The sequence below is a fragment of the Polypterus senegalus genome, chromosome 9 (assembly GCF_016835505.1).
Source record: "Polypterus senegalus isolate Bchr_013 chromosome 9, ASM1683550v1, whole genome shotgun sequence".
NCBI classification, from domain to species: domain Eukaryota; kingdom Metazoa; phylum Chordata; class Cladistia; order Polypteriformes; family Polypteridae; genus Polypterus; species Polypterus senegalus.
Window position 1 is genome coordinate 39002385 of NC_053162.1, and position 12558 is coordinate 39014942.

The window sequence follows — 12558 nt, forward strand, 5'->3', positions numbered from 1 at the left end:
TGAAAAACAACCCCACACCATAATCCCCCCTCCACCAAACTTTTCACTTGGCACAATGCAGTCAGGCAAGTGCCGTTCTCCTAGCAACCGCCAAACTCAGACTTGTCTATCAGATTGGCAGACAGAGAAGTGTGATTTGTCACTCCAGAGGACATGTCTTCACTGCTCTTGAGTCCAGTGGTGGTGTGCTTTACACCATTGCACTTGGTGATGTAAGGCTAGGATGCAGCTGCTCGGCCATGGAAACCCATTCCATGAAGCTCTTCTTGAGCTAATCTGGAGGCCACACGAAGTTTGGAGGTCTGTAGCTTTTGATTGTGGAGAAAGTTGGCGACTTCGGGACACTGTGCACCTCAGAATGCGCTGTCTCCGGTCTGTGATTTTACGTGGCCTACTACTTACTTTGTGGCTGACTTGCTGTTGTTCCCAGTTGCTTCCACTTCATTATAATACCACTAACAATTAACCATGAAATATATAGTAGCGAGTAAATTTCACGAATGGACTTATTGCACAGGTGACATCCCATCACAGTTCCACACTTGAATACACTGAGCTCCTGAGAGCAACCAATTCTTTCAAAAATGTTTGTAGAAGCAGTCTGCATGCCTATGTGCTTGATTTTATACACCTCTGGCCATGGAAGTGATTGTAACACTTGAATTCAATGATTTGGAGGGATGACCCAATACTTTTGGCAATATAGGAAATTTTATATATACATATAACAGTAATGGCACTCTTGACTTATAGTTTTCATCCTCTTTCTCTGTACATTTAGTTTTCATTTGCTCAGTGGCTGATGCGCTTGATGCATCCTCAGCAGCTCTTTTTTCATCGGCATCTTTTCATGTTAAAACTGATTAAGTCAGTGTTTGTGTTGTAATTACTTAATACATTTTCTTAATTCTTCATTTAAGCTGGCACTTAAGTGTTCAGTCTGCATCAAGAATGATTTGATATATGGAGGGGTAGGGAAAATGACAGCAAAGGTGAGATGAGAATGGCGCCCGTATGCATGCACCTCACGGCCGCCCTGCTGCTCGCTGCCGAGAGTTGATTCTACAATAAAATAAAAAAAAAAAAAGAGTAATAAAAATCATCACCCCAAAAGCGGACAGCACAGGTCATGTAGTATATGTGCACCAAATGTCAGGTCAATAGGTCAAACGATTTGCGAGCTACAGGTGATTTAAAATCCTGGGCAGACAAACAGACAGCCACGGTAGCGTATTATATAAGAAGATATGAAATGGTTTCTTAAATATCTTATGTTTGTGCCTCATGTTATTTACTCCCCACTCTATTCATTGATAATGCTTTATGTTATGTTATATAATAATAACAATAAAAAGCAATGTTTGAACTCTAGGGGGCTCTGCCCCCTGCTCACTTCGCTCGCCAAACCCTGGGGTTTGGCTAATCGTATATATACAATTTAAAGAGACTGTTATTTTCATGACAATTATTACATATGCATTATTTTCACTTTTACTTTAAAACTTCAGTTAAAACAATATTTGGAATTAACTTTTCTTCAAGATCGCTTTGAATTTTGATTCTGTGTTTGGATTTGCATCGTGACAAAGCACTGTATAACTGACTGTGAGTGAATATAATTTCTTTCTCTCTAATAAATAAATTGACTTTTTCGAAAGTTTGCCCCTCTGATTTGTTAATTATCATAGCAAAAGCTATTCTCACGGGAAACTGTGAAAGTTTTAATATGAATGGCATATCAAGATCTCCTTTTGTGTCTAATGTTATTCGCGGAATATGTACTACATTACCTTTCTTGTTGCCTGTTAAAATTTTAATACAACTAATCTTGTTCCACTGCATAGTCCATCACTCATACATAACTTACGCAATAAAATTATGATACATCCTTCTTTCAACAGTAATTCGGCAGGTGGAAGATATTGTATTGTAGATATTCTATGGGATATTGTAAATTGATGTTTTTATCTTCCGCACGAACTGCTTCAGCATAGTCTATTGATACGCACTTAATCAATTTGCCGTGTAACTGATCAACAATTTCCGTGTTAATTCAGTTGACTTCATCGTTTCTTGCTGCCATATTTAGATGAATGGGTGATTCTAAACTGGATCTTCTTAAGTGTGTGTGTGTGTGTGTGTTCAAAAGTAAGCCCTTTAATGGATTGGTGTCTGTTCAGGCTAAGTGCCGGAATGCACCTGATGTCCGTGGTCTTGTTTGAAAATACTTGTACGTAGGGCGTGACTTAAAAGAAATTCATGGCAAAAGTGTCTGTCTTGCGTGACTTGCTCCCAAAAGTTGTAAGTATGGCGTGACTTGAAAGAATCTAATGGTAAAAGTCTCTATCTTGTTGGACTTCCTTCCAAAGAGTCACGTCTCGTTGCAAGATTAGTCTCATTACAAGATTTTTTTTATTATAATAGAGAGATAAGGAAATTGATAAATAAAATAAGAACCTGATCCCCAGTGATTGCTTACAGTCTTAAGTTTTACTTTGTCTTTCTGGAACCTGTGCTACTTCAACCACTTTCAAAAACCAGTCCCAATGCCCTGAAACTCTGAAGGCTCATCATTATTTCCACTTAATAAAACACAAACACTGGTGTTCTTCAATTTGCATTGGTAATGAAAGCACACAAGTCTAGATGGGTTGATGATGATTTGAAATTGCACTTAAAAACAAAAGTAAAAAATACAAATCTCCTCATTCTTGTACCGAGTTATGTCTGCTTGTCAAAACTCGTAAATCCGTATGTTGTCAAAGAAGAATGTCTATTCAGTGGATAAGGGTGACTGAAAGTTACGATAGAATAGTTTATGTGAAATCAAATATGTATCAGGCATTATGCACTCTGGGTCAGGGATATAAAATTAATCACCATCATCATGGTAGAACACACACTTACCTTCCGTGTACTGCAATTGCAGCTACACCTGTGCTTTCAATGCGCTGAACTAGCTTCACCGTTTCTTCCACCTAAAAGTGCAGAAATAATAACAGAGTGTCATTACAGGAAAGCTCAGTGAAGACCTGGCAGGAGTTGGCTAATGAAGGCTATGTCCTTCAGTGGGAAAGGGAAAAAAAACAAAAACATACTGAATACATTGCATTCTGAAATTATTCAGACCAACTCAATTTTTTTTACATTTTGTTAGCTTCATGCTACAATCTTTTAAATTAATTTTTCCCTTTTTCACTATGTAATTCTGATATAGTGAGTGTTGCTGGATGAGGGGAAAACATGAGTACAAAAAGATTTTATCATCAGGCAGCAACATAGGAAAATGTGTAAAGAGTTAAGGGGTCCGAATACTTCCTAAATACACTGCATACACATATACATACACACACATACAATAAATGTAGCAATGGCGCCGCCTGTCTGTCACAGTATATACATGGTTGTAGGGAAGTAATTTCCTGATAATGTATTACAGTTGTAAGGGTTCTGAGACTGTACTCAGTGACTATCACTATAGAAATATTAACCCAACTCAAATAATGACCCTAAACTGACGACTTTGTTCATATTTTACAAATGTACAGTTGTGCTTGAAAGTTTGTGAACCCTTTAGAATTTTCTATATTTATGCATAATTCTGACCTAAAACATCATCAGATTTTCACTCAAGTCCTAAAAGTAGATAAAGAAAAACCAGTTAAACAAATGAGACAAAAATATTATACTTGGTCATGTATTTATTGAGAAAAATGATCGAATCTATACTAATAAAAGGCAAGCCCTCACTGACTCACTCACTCACTCACTCACTGACTGACTCATCACTAATTCTCCAACTTCCCGTGTAGGTAGAAGGCTGATATTTGGCAGGCTCATTCCTTACAGCTTACTTACAAAAGTTGGGCAGGTTTAATTTCAAATTCTACGCGTAATGGTCATAACTGGAACCTATTTTTTAGTCCATATACTATAATAGACTTCTGCTTGATGCCCGTAATTTAGTGCCTGCCCATATAAGGCCGTCTGTCAGCGGCAATCCAATAGAAACACTGCCGCTAAATATTCATGGGTGAAGGACTGTGCTTATGCAGAGGAAGATGAGATGGTCAGGGTGGTGTTTGGCACAAACTCAGCGAAACTGCGAGAGAAACTTAAGTGCTGAGTCTTAGCTAACATTAAATACAGCCGTGCGGTGGAAAAAGTCAATGTCCCGCTAAAGAAAGACAGTGTAAAAAAAACCCGTGCCTGCAGTGTGTCACGTCTCATATAAAGAGGAAGACGAGCTGTTTATTGATGCAGTAAGAAACGAATCGATGAATGAAACCTGTTATCTTTACAACGATTGACAAACACGGAATGTAACTTGAACACAACACATCCTACAAATACGAACCTGATTGAAAGAAATAATGATAATCAAATCCTTGCTGACAGCAACACTCATAACACTCACAAAACAATTAATGTATATTGACAATCATGTTACGTTATTTTTAAAATGTTCCCTTTTCTTTTCATAACTTCTTTAACACACTACTTCTCCGCTGCGAAGCTGGTATATATATATATATATATATATATATATATATATATGTGTATATGTATATATATATATTATATATGTATATGTATATATATATACCCCAATCTACATACTCTCAAATAGACAAACCACACGCTGTGGCGCAATGGGTAGAGGCTTCGCCTCTAGCACCGACATCCGAGGTTCGATTCCCAAGAGGGGGTGCACTGAGTATGTACGTGCGCTTCCCGATTTATTTTACCCTCGCATCGCCTTGGTTTGAGACGTATGAAAAAATATGCGGTTAACGCAGAAAGACAGATCACCAATTGAGGCGTAACCACAATAGCACGCGGGCTCGAGGCGTCGGTGCGCGTCAACTCGATCTGAATTGCGCGATCACATTCGAAAAAATATATCTTTTCAAGTTCTATTTAGTCAACACAAATATCTTTGGTTGGAATGTAAGGCGAATTTACTCTTTACATTTGTATGGTGAAGAAAAATTTATGCAATGATGCCTACATTTAACTTACATTCCTACCAAAGATATTTCTGTCGACTAAATAAAAATTCCTTCTATTTAAAATTTAAATAGAACTTGAACAGATACGATAGTATCAGCGTATTGCACTTATCACTGATATGAAATAGGCTGCCCATTTAATTATTTAGGAATGGATAAATAAAAGATTTTGTACAAATAATGTTTTTCATTTTTCTTCCTTGATGGATTCTGGCACCCCCAGCAACAGTTGCTCGCACCCCAAAGAGTGTATATATGTAGATATGTATGTTGTGATGTATGGCCGGCTGTTCATCCCGGCCAATACCCCCACGCCGCCAGGTGGAGCCCTGCCTGCAGTATGGAGGTGCCCCGAAGACCAGCAGGGCATTATGGACATTGGAGTCTTTATTCACAGCTCTGCTGGATATCATATATATATACACATACAGTATATATATATATATACAGTATATATATATATATATATATATATATATACACAGTATATATATATATATATATATATATACATATATATATATATATATATATATATATATATATATACACAGTATATATATATATATATATATATATATATATATATATATATATATATATATATATATATATATATATATATATATATATATATATATATATATATATATATATATATATATATATATATATATATATGTATATATATATATATATATATACACATATATATATGTGTGTGTATACATATACATATATATAATGTGTGTATACATATATATATATATATATATATATATGTATACACACACATATATATATATGACAGCAACACTCATCACTCACAACAGTGACAAAACAATTACATTGACAATCATGTTACGTTATTTTCAAAATGTTTCCTTTTCTTTATCATTACTTCTTTAACACACTACTTCTCCGTTGTGAAGCACGGGTATTTTGCTAGTATTACATATTTGTGAGTGGCAAAAGTATGTGAACCTCTAGGATTAGCAGTTAGTTTGAACGTGAAATTCGACTCAGGTGTTTTCAATCAATGGGATGACAATCAGGTGTGAGTAGGCACCCTAGGGATCTCGCAAAGTCTGCTCTTCACAACACATGTTTGGGGAATTGCATCATGGCACAAACAAAGGAGATTTCTGAGGACCTCAGAAAAAGAGTTGTTGATGCTCATCAGGCTGGAAAAGGTTACAAAACCATCTCTAAAGAGTTTTGACTCCACCAATCCACATTCAGACAGATTGTGTACAAATGAAAGAAATTCAAGACCATTGTTACCCTCCCCAGGAGTGGTCGACCAACAAAGATCACTCCAAGAGCAAGGTGTGTAATAGTCTGCAAGGTCACAAAGGACCCCAGGGTAACTTCTAAGCAACTGAAGGCCTCTCTCACATTGGCTAATGTTCATGTTCATAAGTCCACCATCAGGAGAACATTGAACAACAACGGTGTGCATTGCAGGGTTGCAAGGAGAAAGCCACTGCTCACAAAAAAAAATTACTGCTCGTCTGCAGTTTGCTAAAGATCACGTGGACAAACCAGAAGGCTATTGGAAAAAATGTTTTGTGGACAGATAAGAAAAAAAACAGAACTTTTTGGTTTAAATGAAAAGTGTTATGTTTGGAGAAAGGAAAACACGGCATTCCAGCATAAGAACCTTATCCCATCTGTGAAACATGTTAGTGGTAGTATCATGGTTTGGGGCTGTTTTGCAGCATCTGGGCCAGGACGGCTTGCCTTCATTGATGGAACAATGATTTCTGAATTATATCAGAGAATTCTAAAGGTCAGGACATCTGCCCATGAACTGAATCTCAAGAGAAGGTGGGTCATGCAGCAAGACAACGATTCTAAGAACACAAGTCGTTCTACCAAAGAATGGTTAAAGAAGAATAAAGTTAATGTTTTGGAATGGCCAAGTCAAAGTCCTGACCTTAATCAAATCGAAATGTTGTGGAAGGACCTGAAGCGAGCAGTTAATGTGAGGAAACCCACCAACATCCCAGAGTTGAAGCTGTTCTGTACGGAGGAATGGGTAAAATTCCTCCAAGCCGGCGTGCAGGAATGATCAAAAGTTAGGGAAACGTTTAGCTGCAGTTATTGCTGAAAAGGGGGGTCACGCCAGATACTGAAAGCAAAGGTTCACATACTTTTGCCACTCACAAATATGTAATATTCAATCATTTTCCTTAATAAATAAATGGCCAAGTATAATATTTTTGTCTCATTGTCACAACTGTATGACAAGTTTTCTGACCGTTAGAAACTGAGGATGAAAATAACACACACCTTACTGTTAACTAATTAAAAATGGTAAATGGCAGTATTTGTTAGTTGATTATCTTATTTCTCATGTTAAAAACTTTGGGAAAGAAAATGTTTTAAAATGTAAAATGAATGTGCAACTAATAAGTACAGGTAACAATATTAAACGCTGAAACTTATATGCACATAAATATCAGAGTAACAAGACAGGCTTTACATCAAGAGGAGACACACCTAGAAACAATATATCCAGTTCATTAGTAATTGAAAAGATTTATCCAAAAGAACTTTCTTATTTTTAAAAGAGGCAATTTTTAAAACATAAAGTCTAACATACAATAATACATATTAGATAATAAAAGATGGAGAGGAGTCTTATTATCATTTTATTTTGATTTGTGTAACTGTGCAATATTGACCATTAAATGAAAAAAAATCAACGTTGACAAGAGCAATATTTTAGAATTAGGAAGAAAACAAAAAACTTACAGAAGGAAGAATTCGAATTTTGCATGTCACAGGCTTGATAATTCCTTTGACAAGAGTTCTCAGTATCTATCAAAAAACATAAAATAGTTTTGTTACTCAAAACATTTCAAAGTGCATCAACATCAGCTATTGTGCTCACTGAGCCAAAACAATACTCAATTTAATTCATTTTTCAGCTATTTGTTTTAAAAGGGAGTATATCACCGTCTTTATAAAGCAAGTATTAAAGTGATAAAAATCAGGCCATTCATTTTTTACAATTTTGAAGGAACTTCCTTTCAATATGCACATCCATCCATCCATTATCCAGCCCGCTATATCCTAACTACAGGGTCACAGGGTCTGCTGGAGCCAATCCCAGCAAACACAGGGCGCAAGGCAGGAAACAAACTCCGGGCAGGGCGCCAGCCCACTGCAGGGCACACACACACACCAAGCACACACAAGGGACAATTTAGAATCGCCAATGCACCTAACCTGCATATCTGGACTGTGGGAGGAAACCGGAGCACCCAGAGGAAACCCACTCAGACACGGAGAGAACATGCAAACTCCATGCAGGGAGGACCTGGGAAGTGAACCTGGGTCTCCTAAATGCGAAGCAGCAGTGCTACCTCTGCTTCACCACAATATGCTCATGTTTCTTAAAGTATACCTCTCTATTATAAAAGAACATTTAGAGACGAGACAAGATTATTTCCAAGAGATTCTTTTAAGTCCTGTGAGACGAGACTATTGCAAAGAGGTTTTTTTCAAATCCTGCCCTCCTCTCAACCATTTACAGTTAACGGCCCATGCGCATGGTCCTCTCACTCATGTGAAAGCTATCGTCAGACACAGTTCCAGCGCTCTCAGCTCTTATAAATTTTTATGTTTTCCTCACTTTAAGTTACCAACAAAAGAAGACTTATGTCCAAATCTTAATGAAGAATGTTATCCTAAAGGGTAGAAATGATGAATGCAAATGAATTAGCGTGAAAATTGATGATCGGTTACACAGCAAATTGGTTAAATGCGTATCAATAGACTGTGCTGAAACAGTTGGTGGTGATGGTGTGGAAGATGAAAACATCAACTTACAATATTCCACAGAATATCTACAACTGTTAATACCCTCCGGCCTTCCACCGGTCGAATTACTGTTAAAAGAAGGATATATCATAATGTTATCGTATAATTTATGTATGTGTGATGGGCTATGCAATAGGACAAGATTAGGTGGATTCAAAATTGGTCAAACAATTCTGACATGTAAAATTTTAACAGGCGACAAGAAAGGTAATGTAGTACATCTTCCATGGAAAACATTAGACACCAAAGGAGATTTTGACATGCCATTCATATTAAAACGTTTACAGTTTTCCGTGAGAATAGCTTTTGCTATAACAATTAACAAATCACAGGGACAAACATTAGAAAAAGTTGGTTTATTTATTAGAGAGAAAGAAATGATATTCACTCAGGGCAGCTATACGTCGCGTTGTCACAATGTCACTCAAACACGGAATCAAAATTCAAAGCGATATTGACAAAAAGTTAATTCCAAATATTGTTTTTGCAGTAAAAGTGTAAGTTTAAAAAGTATTTGCATGTTAATTTCAAAGCCAAACAGAATGAAAACGTATAACGCAATGAATACCTCTAATGCAACATGAAATAATTTTCTTATTACTTTTTACTATTTTTTACTCTGCTTAATTACTCGCTGTAATGTAAAATATTTAGGTCTATTATGTATATGTAACAATTCTCATGAAAATAACAATCTATTTAAATTGTACATCCGCTTCCGCATATGCGAGTGGCAGAGATGCGAAGTGCGTAGCACAGTGAAGTAAGCAGGGGGCAGAGCCCCCTAGTACTTCATTACTTAAATTCTTATACAGCATTAAATTGTTGATGTCTTCAAGAATTTTGAAGAGATGGATTATACCTCTACAAACACTTTCTGCTCAGGACCTTAGACGTTTACGCCTATTGGCTTCTCAGATGAGGACATGACTTTAAGTTCCAGGGCAGCAATTGGCTCCCTTTTTCAGCACTGCACTTCTGGATCTGTTCCATGTTTGTTGGTAGTATAATAACGAGAATTCCCCTTAAAACACCATGCATGGCTTCACTACTACTGCTTTGTTGACTCTGAGTGTAATATCTCTTGGTTTATATTCAGTAGGTACTACGACATAACCTTCTTACTTTTTGTACTATGTCTGGTTGAGAAAATAAACATAACCCTCTAAATATGTTTCAGGGCTTGCTTCCTATTATGTCAGTGTCTTTCTTTGTAGTTTTCTTCTTTTTAAATTCTTTAATTAATGTCTCACTTATTGGAAAACAAATTAGTCTCTGTGACAAGAAAAGCTAAATTAAAAAAATGCCTTGTTTTGAAAACAGTGATATCAGGAAACCACCATTATTCAAGATTGCTAATAGGGAAGTCATTACCCTGCACAGTTTGTGATTCGTAAATAAATGTTCTTTCTACCATCTGTGCATGATCAATCTGCCTCATTTTCTGACAATTCTATTTTCTCTTACTGCAGAAAAGTAAACAAAAAGAAAAAGAAAAAAAGAAAGACATCCCGAGACAGTGTGCATATAAAACATATAATGCGTTCACATGCTGGCAAGCCAGTCATTTTTGCTAGGTGAAGAGGCAATTATTGTGAATCGTCCCAGGTAATGTGTGCAGACAGCTTTCTATGGCAGTGCTCCAAAGTGCTTTAAAAAGCTGAGAAGAGTGATTGTTTCAAAAATAACACAATATCAATGTAGTATGTTTGATGATTACAGATACTCATGGACTGCTGAAATCTGTAGAAGAATGTTCTAACTAGCTTTATGGACAGTTTATAATATAAAAAAAAAAAATCAATCAATTAATCTTCAATTTAAACAAAACCTTTCATATTCGCTGCAGAATGTGTTAACATGACTTTGATTTCACTTAAATCAAGGTTTATGAATCTATATTACTAAGCAGTTACTGCAATTGTGTGTGCTTATGCATATAAATTTGTATGGTTCTGTTCTTTATTCTTGAAGATATGTAGAAGTGCTTGAAGTTTGCAGTTATTCAAGAGAAAAAAAAACAGAAGAATAAACTGAAATGAGCTGAACATTATCTCAAAATTAAAAATAAAATTCTTTTAATTTCAGTAAAATGTGGGAAGTGACTCACTCTGTGCTTCTCACTTAAATAAGGGTAGGCAGTGAATTTCCTTGTTTAATGTTTTCCCCTCACCTGCAAGGTGGCAGTTTTTCCTTAAGTAATAAAAACACTGAATTAAAAGTAAAATTAAAACCAGTGTACTGTAGTCCTATTACAGTGACTTGGGAAAAGGGTCAGACGACATCTTTCAAGAATTTCTATATTTACAGTAATATCCATCATTGATTGTCCTGGCTACTGTCTTGTTCCCCATACCATACTTAAAGAAACATTTTTTTTTTTTTTTTTAAGAACGCTGCAAAGAAAAAAATGCCCCAAATAGTGTGACACTGTACTGCCATAATTTACTCCAGCTACATTATATTAAAAGCCATTTTAATAACAAAAATTCCAAGTGGTACATTATGCAATACATTTGCAAGCCCATTTCTTACACCAGACATAACAGTGGAGCATAAAGATCACGGTTTACAAAATTAGTTAATTTTGTCAGCAAAATATTATTCTTTTTGCCTTCCACTCATAGTGTAATTAAATTTCTCCTTAAAAAATATGACAACTGTTTCTAACCATAATACATAAAAAAGGTAAATTTTCATTTTCCTCCCTGTCACCTCACATGATTTAACATAGTAAAATGTGACAAGGCAATTGCTGAACAATCTGAATGATTAAAATGAACAACAAATTTGGTAATATGAAAATTATATACAAATAACCAGCTAAAGATAAACAAACAAGCGGCAGGACATTTCTGGCACTTTTAAAAGCAGCCAAACAGAATAAAGACTGTTTGTCAAACTCAGTTCTGAATTGCCAGTGCCTTCCGGTTTTCATTCAAAACAATTTATTACGCAGGAGTCAATTTCTGCCTGTAACTGGCCTGCTTGTGTATCTGAAAATGTGTTATTTATATATAATGTGTTTATACAAAAATAACCCTATTTACATTTGTGTTACCTTCCAAATGTATTTGTTTTGATTTTAAGTCTTAGTGTCAGTTATTATTAGTAGCTTGAGGATGAGCTCACAGGTGTCAGCCCTTGTGTGAAGATCTACTTGTGTAAAACGATAATCTCTTCTCCTTTGGCTTGCGGTTCTCCCAGTCTGCAGTCGACAAAGCAGACTTTATTTCAGTTTACGTCTCCCAAAGGGGTTTCCAGGTGGTGTCTCTGACAGAGACATGGATTCGACCAGAAGTCACAGTAACACTGACAGCACTTTCTTCTTCCACTTCTCTCACTCCTGTCGCTCCATTGGTAGGGGCGGGAGGACAGTTATTTCTTACATCTAAGAGCTGGAAATTCACCCCTCTGAGTAATGTAGGCAACTTCACTACTTTTGATTTAAAATCTATTACTGTCTCCTTTCCAATTAACATGATCATTGTTGTTGTTTATCGTCCTCCAGGTTTGCTCAGGATTATCCTTGATAAACTGGATGGACTGTCCTTTTCCCACCCAGATAATAGCAGCCCACTTCTAATTCTCAGGGACCTAAACATCCAACTGGATAGCCCACCTGTTGATGAATTTCTTGCTCTTTTTTCCTCCTTCAACATCATAAAGCTCCATACCCTTATGACTCACAAGGCTGACAATCTGCTTGACCTCA

General features: G+C 36.2%; 1 protein-coding gene across 1 annotated transcript in view; it reads right to left on the reverse strand.

Moving 5' to 3' along the window:
• The window catches only part of dus2 (dihydrouridine synthase 2), a 90014-nt gene that overhangs the window by 17109 nt on the left and 60347 nt on the right, over window positions 1-12558 (reverse strand). Inside the window, exons 8-9 of the mRNA XM_039762943.1 lie at window positions 7773-7838; window positions 2908-2978 (exon numbers count right to left, since the gene is read on the reverse strand). Of these exons, the coding sequence (XP_039618877.1) occupies window positions 2908-2978; window positions 7773-7838 (137 nt within the window). The remainder of the gene's footprint in view (window positions 1-2907; window positions 2979-7772; window positions 7839-12558) is intronic.